Genomic DNA, 13,527 nt, shown 5'->3' with positions numbered 1-13,527 from the left:
CGAAGGCTGTGCTCTTTGATCTTCATAAGTAAATGTTTCAAGTCCTCTTCGCTTTCAGCAAGCAAGGTTGTATCATCTGCATATCGCAGGTTGTTAATGAGTCTTCCTCCTGATGCCACATTTTTCTTCATAGAACTCAGCTTAAGCACATAGAACTTGGCATTTACATTTCTCCATATTTAGGTTTTATCAGAGGGCTATTGCAAGCCCCACTGCTGAAGATGTGTGCACCCTGGAGGATTCCAGAAGGAATTTACATCTTCAAGCTGACATTCATATGGGCTTAGAATCTGACTAGTTCAGGTACAGAGTAGCAAGTTCATCATTTAGTGCTGCCCCAGGGATGCGGATGGGACACCAAATTTAACGTCATACCCAGGCACCATCATGAATTCACATAGAAAGGCCTCAGGGAAAGGGTCAGGCAACCTAGAGGTCTTTCTAGTGTCACATTATGGTGCTTCCAAGGCCTTGAGTGCACAGACACTTTGAGAAATGTTCACAAGTTTTCAAGTAATAAGATGTTACCAGAACAGCAGAGCTGGTGTCTTCAGTCAGGGAGCCTAGGGGTGAAGTGGGTATACCCAGATGTGCAAGACAGAGTATGTTGCTGAAGCAACCCCCAAATCACCGAGGCAGTAAGAGCTGCTTACCACCCCTCTCCCCCAAACAGGGGACTCATGGTGAAGTGGCCATAGCAAATATACAAAGGCAGAGGCTGAGGTAGGAAGATGGGAAGTGGAAAATCCCTGGAGGGTTGAGCAAAGGAGTCCGTGAATGATTGCTCTAACTGTTCTGTTGGGAGTAGACTGGAGATGAAGGCAAGGAGATCACAAAGGTTCTTAGGATCTAGGTGAAAGATGGCAGCTGAATTCTGGGTAGCTTTTAAAAAGTAGAACAAATAGGATTTTCCAGTGGGTTAGATGCACAGTCTAAGAGAAAAGGGAGTGACAAGGCTGACTACTAGGTTTGGGTCTTGAGCAGCTAGAAGGATCAAGTTTGCATTTACTGATAATGGAGAAGTGGAATTTTAGGTTCTGTTACTTTTTCACTTGGCATAGAAAAGTTTTCATGTTGTGTAGTTAATAAAAGCCTTCATTTGTGCTCCTGCTAGACTTTCTTCTCTTCATACTTAGTCTGTATCCGCCCACCCCACCCTCAAAAACTACCAATACTTCTAGATGTCGTATTTTCCATAGAATCACTGAAATATTTCTGTTGATTCCATTGGGAAAAAATACATAGCTTAAAATATTTAGTGTTCAATGCATCTCACTCAGCTTTTTTGGCAGAAAAGACAACACAAATTGGAAGAGCTGAACTTACCTCTTCTCCCCTTTTCCCAAATCACACAAGCATTTAGTTTTAACTCCTCCCAGAACAAGCTCATGTCCGAGTACGAGAAAGCCAAGCCTGTTGTAAATGTCACATTTCATCAACACAGTCCCAAGGTACTAGTGGATTAATCTCCCTAAATGCTAAATTGTAAGAATTTACTTATTCTGCTCCTACGTGTTGGCTAAGCACTTGGGTTGTAAGGGTAAATCAAGATATATTTCTTCCCTTGTTGTTACTGGATGTCATCAAGTTGATTTCAACTCCCAGAAACTCCATGTGACAGAATAGAATTATCCCACAGGGTTCCCTAGGTTGTAATCCTTTTGGAAACAGATCACCATATTTTTCTTCCAAGGAACGATGGGATGGCTTTGAACCACCAACCTTTCAGTTAGCTTAATCTTTGTGCCACCAAGGATCCTTTTCCACTCCTTAGAAAGATTCTAATCTTATGAGGAAACAAAGAGGCAATCAGAGAATGAGTCATACAGTACTTCATAATGGAAACACAATTTAGGGTCAGCTAACGTGACCAAAAAGGAGCTCTGGTAGCGTAGTGGTTACGAATCGGGCTGCGAACTGCAAAGTCAGCAGTTTGAAACTACCAGCTGCTTCACGGGAGAAAGATGAGGCTTTCTGCTCCCGTAAAGATTACAGCCTCGGAAACCCTGTACAGGGTTGCTATGAGTCGGAACCGACTCCACGGCACATAACAACAACAACAACGTGACCAAGAGCACAGCCTTCAGTATGGATTACATCTCAATGTAAACAACACAAAAATCCTCACCATTGGACCAACAAACAACATTCTTATCAACAGAGAAAAGATTGAAGTTGTCAAGGACTTCATTCTTCTTGGATCAACTATCAACACTCAATGGAAGCAGCAATCAAGAAATCAAACAACATATTACATTAGGCAAATCTGCTGCACGAGACCTTTTTAAAGTGTTGAAGAGCAAAGATGTCAGCTTAAGGACTAAGGTGCACCTGACCCAAGTGATGGTATTTTCGATAACCTCATATGTATTCAAAAGCTGGACAGTGAATAAGGAAGACCGTAGAAGAATTGATGCTTTTGAGTTATGGTGTTGAAGGAGAATATTGAAAGTGCCATGGGCTGCCAAAAGAACAAACAGATCTGTGTTGGAAGAAGTGCAGCCAGAGTGCTCTTTGGAGATTAGAATGGCCAAACTTCATCTTGCATACTTCAGACATATTGTCAGAAGGGACCAGTCACTGGAGAAGGATATCATGTTTGGTAAGGTGGAGGTTCAGAGAAAAAGAGGAAGACCCCCAGCGAGATGGGTTGGCAAAATGGCAGCATCAGTGGGCTCAAGCGTGGCAATAATTGTGAGGTTGGCCCAGGACCGGGCAGGGTTTGGTTCTGTTTTGCATAGGATTGCTGTGAGTCGGTACCAACTCGATGGCACCTAACAACAACAACAAACTGGATTAAATGGAGTCCTAGTCTGGCACTGTGGGCCAATGTGGCAGACTACAAAGTCAGTTTTAACTGCAAGGTCGATTGTTCAAATTCACCAGCACTCCTTGGAACAGGGTTGCTATGGGTCGGAACCAACTTGACAGTATTTAACAACAAAGTAGAATAAACTGGACTCTGGGGGTCCCGGTGTGACACTGGGGGTTAATTTACTGGACTGAAAAGTTGATTTGAACTACAGGTTGACAGTTAAAGCTCATCAGCCGCTCCTTGGAAACCCTATACAGGGTTGCAGTGGGTCAGAACCAACTCAACAGCACATAACAACAACTAACTAGACTCCTGGTGTGGTGCTGTATGATCAGCACTGGACTTTGAACCACAAGGTCAGCAATTCAAACCCACCAGCTGTTCCTCGGAAACTCTATACAGGGTCTCTATGAGTCAGAACTGATCCACATCACTTAACAATAGCAACAACTCAGTCTAATAGAGGACAGTGTGGATTGGTAATCACATTCTCATCCTCCACGCAGGAGATCAAGGTTTGATTCCTGGCTATGCCCCTCAACTATAGCTACCACACTTCTGTCAGTGAAGGCTGAGGGAATGCTTTAATGCTGAATAAGTTTCACCGAGCTTTCAGACTAAGACAGACCAGGAAGAAAATCCTGGTGATCTGTTTCTGAAAATCTGTCATTGGAAACCCTATGGATTGCATCAGTCTGGTCTACAGCTGACATTGGAGGTGAACAAGATCAGACAGCATGTTGTTCTGTTGTGCACTGGGTCACCATGAGTTGGGGAAAGAGCTGATGTCAGCTAACAACAAAAAAATTAAGTAACATGTATTATTGTTTGTTGTTAAGTGCTGTCAGATCAGTTCCAACCCATAGCGACCCTGTATAGGATTTCCAAGGAGCGCCTGGTGAGCTTGAACCACCGACCTTGAGGTTCAAACCGACTCTGTAGTCCAGCACATTAACCTTCAGTACCACACCAGCTGCACTATAAAAAAGGAAAGAAAGTGACATCTAATTGAAGAGCAAATGGAATCACAGATGCAAGGGCCCAGAAGGAAAGTAAGCATGGGAGCATTCCAGGTACTGAAACACATTTCCTGTTCCTGGTGGTGATGGTGTGCTGTGGAGTCAGTTCTGACCCATAGCGACCCTGCGTAGGGTTTCCGAGGCTGTAAAGCTTTACAGGAACAGAAAGCCTCATCTTTCTTCCATGAAACAGCTGGCAGATTCAAACTGCTGACCTTGAGGTTAGCAGCCGACTCTTAACCACTATGTTACCAGAGCTCCTTACATGTACCTCAAGAGATGATATTGGGACAGCAATCAAGTTGAGTAAGAAAGGTCTTCAAACCAAATTAAAGATTTTTATTCTCTATCCTGAGGGTGATTAGAAGCCATTGAAAGGATTTAATTCGTGAACTGCTAAAAATCGAGGCTGCAGTATGCAGACCGACTGGAAGTAGAGTTAGACTGGAGTCCTGGAGTCCAGCTGGAGGACTTTTGCAGTAGGGCAGACAGGATATCATAATACTTTGGACTAGAGTAATGGTCTAAAAGTGCTAAAGTGTAGAAACAGAGAACTTGGTGATATGTTGAATGTGGTGCAAAGAGACAGTTCAAGAAAGAAGCCCAGGTTTCTATCTTAAGCAACCTTTGATGATACCATTGCTTGATTATGTTGCACAAAGGAAAGTAGGCTTTGGGGAGAAGGTAGTGATGTTCAGTTTGGAATGTGTTAGGTTTGAAGTGGCAATAAAACAATCAAATGTTTTTAAGTATAGGTGAGAGATCTAAGATTTGACAATGTTGTTGTTGTTAAGTGCCATCAAGTCGGTTCCCACCCACAACGACCCTGTAACAGGGTTTCCGAGGGTGTAAATCCTTACGGGAGTAGAAAGCCTCATCTTTCTCCCACGGAGTGGCTGGTAGTTTCGAACCGCTGACCTTAAGGTTCGCAGCCCGATTCGTAACCACTACGCTACCAGAGCTCCTTCAAGATTTGACAATAGAGCCCACCAACCCGCCTAGGGAGGATGTTTATATACCAGAAACTTTCGGGGAAAATGACAAGGTATTTTACTTTTTGCTTTATTCATACATCTTCAAAACCATCCGTTTCCTAATAATTGCATTCTGTGAACAGTATCTTTAACAGCTGGGAGAGTATTTTTTCATATGGATGTACATTTGTGTTATACTGTCCTACTAGTTTTCGCTAGTATTTGCTGTATGAAAGAAACCACAGTGAATATTTGTATTCCCCAAAGTTAGTTTCAAGGGATGCTATTAACGCAGTTTGTGGGAAAACGCATTCTATGGTGGATAAATACATTTGGGAAACTGTGGTTTAGAAAACAAGTCAGAACCGACTGTTGTTGTTTTGTGCCGTGGAGTCGCTTCCGACTCATAGAGACCCTGTACAGGGTTTCCGAGGCTATAAATCTCTACAGGAGCAAAACACCTCATCTTTCTCCCACGGAACAGCTGGTAGTTTCGAACTGCTGACCTTTTGGTTCACAGTCCGATTCATAACCACTATGCTACCAGAGTTCCCAGAAATGACTGGACAGTACTTAATAACAACAGCAGTGCCCTTTTCCTGTGTCTTCACAAAACCTTAATTCTGCTGCTTTGTGCTGGGACTCTCTCTCCAAGAGGTGTGTTTACTCCTTGGCTTAACCTTGGACCACAGTTCCCTGTCAGAAAAATACAGAACTCAGGACCATAGACAATTTCATGAGATACCAACCTGCATGCAAAACCTGTACCAAATGTTGGTACATAGTTCCAAAAATTGAATTATCAAAGGGAATGAATTGTTTGTGTCCTTCGTGCACATGCCTGGATACCTTTCCCAAAGGAATGTCAGATAGACTTTGTTTCTCATACTTCAGACATACTATCAGAAGGGACCAGTCCCTAAAGAAAATCATCTTGCTTATTAAAATCAGAGAAAAAGAGGAAGACCCCCAACAAGATGAATTGGCACAGTAGCAGCAGCAAGGGACTCAAATGTAGCAATGATTATGAGGTTGACACAGGACCGGGCAGTGATTCATTCTGTTGTACATAGGTCACTATGAGTCAATACTGACTCAATGGCACCGAGCAACAACAGTGCATTGCTGGTGGGAAGATAACTTATAAATACTGCCTCCCCGAACACTGCCTCCCACACCCCTCATCCCCAAATTTGATAGTGATGTTTTTTTTTTAATCTGATCTGATTTGGTAATTTTTTTTTTTTTTTTTGGATACATAGAAGTTCAGTGTTTTTCCATGATACTATTTCTTCTTTTGTGAGTACCTTTTCAGGTCTTTTGTCTAACTATTGGAATCTTAACTATTCTTATTGTGATAAACGGTCTATTTTATCATCAGATATTGTATTTTGTGGCAATCATTCTCCCAATTTCAGACTCATCTTTTACTTTTTAGTTAATGTTTTTTGGAACATGTAAAAGTCTACAGTTTTAGAAATTAGTTCTTTAAATACTTTCCTTTCGTAGCTTCATTACCATTTTTAAGTGTTGAAAACCTTTATATAAAGCTTTACCCAGTTAAAATAATCACTTTCTAGGTTTTTAATGTTTTTATTGTTGTTAATGTGAAGTCTTTCACCCTTCAGGAATTTCTGTTACTCTATCTTATCACCCCATCTAGATAAATAGCTAATCAAGTTTTACAGCACTATAATACTTTTCTCTTCCCAAATTAATATTTTATGCCCGTATAATGTCCAGTAATTTCTATGAAACAAGCAACTTCTTTCCATGCCTTAAATTAGCAAATGGAGATGGATGGCAGTTTGTTAATGGTCAGGTAACTTTAACCTACATTTCAATATTGCATTTCCAAATGTTCTATAAAACAAACATAGAATATTGTGATAAATTATAAAGTTTGTATACTGGCATGCACTTAATTTTATAAAAATGGTAAACATTTTCTTCCTTGAAGTTCAAAGGATGGAAATTATACAGATCACTAGAAAGAATAAAGACTGGAGCATTTAAAGAAATTTAAACATTGAAATGAAGAAATGAAATTTTATTAATAACCAGTGTTAATGAAAGCAGTCAATTTGCAAACTTTATCTGGTGCAATTCTTAACAGTACTGCTGGATGGTGTAATTGTCACTTCATTTGATAGCTGAGGAAACTGAGACTCAGAAATTAAGGGCAGAGCCAGGATTAATGCCAGGGCTGTTTACCACCAGACCTGCTCCACTTGGATTTGTGAGGATAGCCCTACTCTTTCTCAAAGTTTCTGTATATTAATCAAGGATAAGTCACTACCTTGGGAGCCCTGGCAGGGCGCTCTAGGATTGGTACTGGTCTGCTAACTGCAAGGTCAGCTGTTCAAATCCCCAGCAGCGCTTCTGCATGAGTCAGAACTGACTCAGTGACTCTTAACAAGAAGCACCACTTGGAGTTGAATGGTATGGCGCTGCATGTTACTGCGCTGGACTGCAAAGTTGGTTTGAACAGCAAGATCAGCAATCACCAGCTGTACCTCAGAAACCCTACACAGGGTCGCTGTGAGGAGGAACCGACTGGACAGCACTTAACAACAGCAGGCTTAAGAACCACATTTTTAAAATATTTTGAGATAAGGAGCACATTTAAATCATCTCCCATGCAAGATGGAACTTGGGAACATGGAAGAGGGAAGCAGGTGATTCTTTGTAGTGTGGGAACCTAAGTGCTAAGGGATCACCCCATTGTGGGTCAGAAGGCAAGCTCCTCTTATCTGGCCAAGCCCCTTTGGCTTAGCTAAAAGCATTTGAGCTCTTACTTTCTCAAACGCCTTTTCTCTGCAAGTTCACATGGTAATTTCAGAACAATTCTTCTGTGGAAACCTACGTTTTCCAGGCAGCATTGGTTTATTTTTGAGGTCCTCGTGGTCCGATTTGGAATCAGCTTCATTTTGCAGAGACAAGTGGTTATTTGTTCCCCACGCAGGGCCTGTGTCCTTCTGCTTTACCAGCTTTGCAACTCTCTAGGCTGGTCCTTTCTCAAGTCCCCTGGGGGCCACTTTTGTGGCAGATTCCATTTGGTTTCACAGGGCCTCCAGGAGGGGTGGTGGGGGCCACTTGGCATGGCCCACACATCTCCCACGTTCGGAGCAATTTACAGACTGCTCTTGGAGGGAGCCTGCGCCCAGCCCCGAACAGGCGGCTCCTGTTACTGCTATTGTCTGTGGGGATCCCTTTGCCTTTTCCCAGATGACCTGCCTGAGAGTGGAGAGATGTGAAAAGTTGAGACAAAAATGGTTTCTACAGAGTGAGGGGGAGCTTTCTTGTACAGAAAGGAAGGAAATACCTCTGTGGGATTTTATTCCCCACCCCCTTCATCCAAAAAATACAAAGAGACTCTCTGTCTTTAATGCGAATGTCGGCTTTAAATCTTTTAGGTTTGGATTAACTCTGCAAAAGAAAAAAAAATCTGACAGGCTTTCAGATATGACGCAGAAAAACTTTTTTCCCCTCAATTCATGTTGTTCGTTTGTAAAGCCAAAGGCGGCTGGGTGGATTGAATAGTGGAATAGTGGGCACCAGTTGTTCCCCCATTCATACTTAGCATCACAATGGTCAGAATTAGCAGCCAGTCTCCAACCACCACTTCTGCCCCGGACCCGCCCCCACAGGCAGACATTTAATACTTAGGTAGCAAAGGCAAGAATAAATCTTCTCTCATGCCCCCAAATTAAAATCGATTAAAATTAAACCAAGTAAATGTGATGTTCGTCTGTTATACCATTTAGCGTCTTACCTTTTCCCCCTGGAAGAAAAACAAAAAAAAATTTTGTTTTTTGTTTTTTTTACAGTTGTTACCTTACTAGAAAGCTTCCTTCAATCGAAACAAAACCCTGATAGACATTTCCTATTACATAGTTAATGTTGGTTTTCACTATTGAGGATGTCAGCAAACATGTCAAAGATCATGTTTTGCTTATAAAATAAAGTGACTTTTATGACACTCTTTTTCATCTAGAATATGCATGCCATCCATTGAATCCACTTGGCAAATTTTATTTTCTGAAAAAATTTTAATGACACGGTTTTATTTTAAAGACAAGTGTTCAGAACTATTTTATCCTGCCTCTATAGGGAGAAAGCTTAGCTTCCTTGAACGGGCAGGCAATAACCCCTATTAATGTACGACAAATTGAAACAGCAGTCCGCTGTCCTCAGTTGAAAACCCAAATGAATAGGTAATATACAAAATAATTTGAAACTCATAATTTTTATATTTGATAAAAATAGATTGATTAGGACTGTTTATGTATAATTGTGAAACTGTCTATAAGATTGTAAAATTCTGGATCATTTTTAATTCCTGATACACCTTGTTTAAAAAAAAAAATTAGCTGTTAAGTTTTATAGTAGGTTGCAGATTATAAATATCATGAACTAATTGGCTGTTTTTAAAAGAAGTTACAGCAGTGAATTTGTAAATTTATGTAGATGCTGTAAATTTAACTTAAATAAACATATAGACTAAAAAGGTAAAACAAAGGATTTCTTTCGGTGTTATTGAATGACACTATTCCTTTTAAGCTCTCTTTAATCTAATTCCATTACAAAGTGATTTTTTATTATAAATGCAAGCAGCTAATATAATTTATTAATCATAGAATCATTTTCTTTGGAGCCTGAAGGGCTCTAATATAACATTGTGGGATTTAATATAAAAGAAGTATTTTCTTAGGTATTATTTGGATTTTACACTACCATTTTCTTAGATTTTAGCAATAACAGGTATGCACTAACACAAGTTACGTAAGTCATTGAACAAAAATTTAAATTATTCCTATCTAAAACCTGCCAAAGAGAATCAAATTGTTATTTTCAGAGATCTCTTCATTTGAGTACCAGGAAGAGTAAATTTTGTTTCTAAGTGGAACTCCTTTTGTATGCTGTAGTGTTGTTAGGTACCTTCAAGTCAATTCTGACTCACCCTGACCCTGTTGAATTGTAAGGCAATCTAATTCAGAGTATGTTTAAATCTGGGTCAAAAACATGAACTCCAGTAGAAGGTCAAGCTATGTATTAACCCCAACAATAAAAATTTCACTGAAAAATATAAAAAGATTTTACTCGTGTTAAAACTTTTCCATTCTAGCTACTTGAGGGAAAAAATAGTCATTGCATGTTTTACCACATTGACATTTTTTATTCTAAATATTGCACAAGTTTGAATTCAGTTATATACTTTCTTATAGAATAATAATCTTTCCTGTATCTTAATTTAAAAAATTGTAAGTATAAGGGGCTTCAAAAAGTTCATGGAGAAATTCCATTATCTTTTCATTCCATTTTCCATTGAATTTATTCAGCCTATTCATACATTGTATTGAAATTCTGTACATCCTTACTGTCCGTGGTGTTTGTCTGGAATTTTAAAGTAATAATGTTTCTGATGATTTATGCAGGCAGCCATGTTGTTTAGTTCTGGAGTGTTTTGGATGGGCCTCTTATTTATCCCGGTGGCATCTTTACTTCTTGATGTGGCATATAAAGTGTAAGTATAATATTCGGTTATGTATATGTATTTTAATTGTATATTAATTCTCAGATTTATCTAAGTGTAAAATGAGGCTTTTTGGGTCCTCGAATATTGGAAACCGTATACAGGGTCACTAGGAATCAGAACCGACTCTAACAGTATTTAATAACAAGAAGCATCACCTTAATAATATAGAATTAGCAGAATAGGAATAATATTCTATTTTTATTTAATGTTAATTACTTCTAAATGAATGCATTAATAAAGGAGACAGGAATGACTGAGAACTGAAAAACTAACTGAAAAGATCAAATAAACAGTAAAGCAGTTTAACATCAGGAAGAAGTGCATTAAGGGAAATTACATTAGAGTGTTTTCTTTAGTTTTTATTTTTTGTTTTAGAAATCAATCTGTAAACCCGCACAAGGTAGAAGAATTGTATTATTTCTAAACACATTTTTTTTTTTTAGCAAATCTTAGTTCTTAGTTATGAACTTTAATTTGTTGCTTACCTAACTGCAGACACACATAAAGTATACAATAGAAGAAAAAGCTTTAGTAAGGTTTTCTCAAATTTTAAAAAGCTAATTTGTCCCCCAGAAAAAGGTATTATTGAAATAAATACACAGTAAAGCCTGCAGAACCAGAATCTGAGTAAGGCAGAAACTGATCAGAGGTGGAAAACACAACTATTTTCTTCTAATAGAAAGTGATAGAAAAATGGTAGAAAAACTGTGAAAGGCAGAAACTTTGTGAGACCCAGAAAAGCAAGACAGTCCTATCAAGTTCCAGTTCTCACAGGTTTCACTTCATATGTTTATTTTCATATTTATAAGAGTCTTACTTTTATAGACATCATCCATTTATTTTATGACCATTATATCCATGACTGTCTTAGTACTTAAAACAACTAATACGAGGGGGCTTGAAAAATTCATGGAGAAATTCCATTATCTTTTAATTCCATTTTTTCAGTTAACTTTTTTAAGCCCTGTTGTATTTTAGATGTATTCTTTTGAAAAACTGTTCCTTATCCTTTGGTTACTGTTAAACTTATCAGCAGCATGATAGTACACCAGATACTAGTTTTTGAAAGTCTTTAGTTTTCACAAAGGGATTTCCATGGAAATTCTTTCTTTGCAGTATCAAGAGGACTGCTTTTAAAACATTAGTAGATGAAGTTCAGGAGCTGGAGGCAAAATCTCAAGACCCAGGAGCAGTTGTGCTTGGAAAAAGGTAAAATACACCCTGAATATGTTCTTTTGCAAGTGAATTTTATCTCTTTTATTTGTGGTTGGGAGTAAGTGATAAAACGTGAAGCTGTCATTACCTTTTTGCTGGCTGTATCCTTTACAATTTTTGTAGTCAGAGTTGTGGATTAAAATTGAAATCTAATTTGTCCTTTACTAACCCATGTTACCTTATCTATCCGGAGTCCTGGTGTGGCGCTGTGGCATAATGCGCTGGACCACATGGCCAATTTGAACTGCAAGGTCGGCAGTTCAAATTCACCAGCTGGTCCTCAGAAACCCTATACAGGTCACAATGAGTCGGAACCAACTTGGCAGTACTTAACAACAACTACAAATGACCTTAGCCAAGTGGAATAATGCTACAGAGCCATCATATTCTCTTCTACAAAATGGGTGTGATGATATCTACCTCATCAATGGCTGTAAGAATTGAATAAAGCATGCTACATGAAGCCTGTACCATAGTACCTAATACATGATGGTCATTAAATACAAGGGGGCTTCAAAAAGTTCACGGAAAAATTATATTACCTTTTTTTTAAAAAAAAAAAAAGCTTTTATTGTGAGTTGAGTGATGGTTTACATGGTAGAACATAAGTTTTGCACTCATCCTATTGTATTTTGTTCCATTGCGATAAGTACAATCCCCTCCATGCATTATCAATCAACAGTATTTGTTTCTATTCCCTCTGAGTTTTTGTGGGGGGTTTTTTGTTTTGTTTTTTATGTACACAAAAACACTCAGAAATATATAACCATTTAAAAAACCAAAGGGCACATTCTGCAAGCCTGCCTCCTGGCTGCCAGCACACAGCCTTGTTCTTTCCATGAGTCTAGAGTCCTCAGTTGCTCCCTCTCTCCATGTCGTCATCTCTGCCTCTGTCTCTGGTGAAATCCCCACATTCCACATGCTCTTCTCCCTTGATGGTCTTACAGTCTTCTGTTCCTGGAATGTAAAATTAACTACTCCCCCCTCTATGTTACACAACTTCTACCTTTACAGTTGTGACAATCAAAATTAGTCACAATAACATTTACTCACTACTGAATCAAAAGAATCCTATCCCCATCTCCTTTCACCAGACCCATCTAGACAAGATGAAAACTATTCAGTGGGGATTCTGCCTCCCCCCCTACACACTCTGAAACTAAATTTCCTCTTAAAAATGTGCAAGCGTGTCTGGTATTTTGAGCTGTTACATCCATAAGTATAGGTCAAGTTAATCAAATTGTAGCAACTTACACTTGCTTCTTTTATCAAATTTCTTTACCTTCCGCTAGTCAAGCTCTGGTCATGAAGCCACTAAAGCTAGGCTAAATGGGTATGATCTGCAAGTTTGGATGTTCTTGTGGGAGATCCCCCCACTTCATATCAGCTGAACACTTCACTCTCAGCTCTAACCACCCCCCCAATGTCTGTGGGCTCAAGAATTTCCAGCTTGCCCCAAACTTTGGACCAACCAGCCCTTCCTCTTCTCGCTCTCATCTCAAGGTTTACAGGAGTCTATGGAACATGGTTGAACTCAGCCTGTATCTTCATTACTGACTTCCCCCCACTTCCACTCAAACGTAGACCAACACAGTCACCATCAAGATTACATGTTTGCTTAGTGTGTTTCATTTGAGTTTCAGTCTTGGAGTGGGCTTTGTCCTGAAGGGACTTGATTGCTTGCCTTGGTGGCTCCCCAGCAAACAGCTTGCTTGTTCTTTTAATAGCCAATCAGACTGCCATTTTTGGTTTTGATTTTATTTCTTCCTGCTAGTCTTTCTTTAAAGAAGTATCTTCTGTTCCTTTAGCCATGCTGGGTTGGTCTCATGTTCTTTCTAGTGGGAATGTCCCACCTCAGAAGGTTCTGGATAGGGCTCAGGATTCCACCTAAGGTCCTATACAACCCCTTTTCAGTATTCCAATGAGTTTAGTGTTGTTGTTAAGTGCCATCGAATCGAGTTCCGA

General features: G+C 39.4%; 1 protein-coding gene across 2 annotated transcripts in view; it reads left to right on the top strand.

Moving 5' to 3' along the window:
- Positions 1-13,527, top strand: part of ATP8A1 (ATPase, aminophospholipid transporter (APLT), class I, type 8A, member 1) — a 290,919-nt gene that overhangs the window by 259,366 nt on the left and 18,026 nt on the right. For both annotated transcript variants that reach the window (XM_006877299.1, XM_006877300.1), the window contains 2 exons: positions 10,247-10,335; positions 11,464-11,556. In XM_006877299.1, coding sequence (XP_006877361.1) covers positions 10,247-10,335; positions 11,464-11,556 — 182 coding nt within the window. The remainder of the gene's footprint in view (positions 1-10,246; positions 10,336-11,463; positions 11,557-13,527) is intronic.

Source organism: Chrysochloris asiatica, unplaced genomic scaffold (genome assembly GCF_000296735.1).
Source record: "Chrysochloris asiatica unplaced genomic scaffold, ChrAsi1.0 scaffold00465, whole genome shotgun sequence".
Classification (NCBI taxonomy): Eukaryota; Metazoa; Chordata; class Mammalia; order Afrosoricida; family Chrysochloridae; genus Chrysochloris; species Chrysochloris asiatica.
Note: the sequence above shows the minus strand (reverse complement) of the source record. Positions and strands in the feature narration are given on the sequence as shown.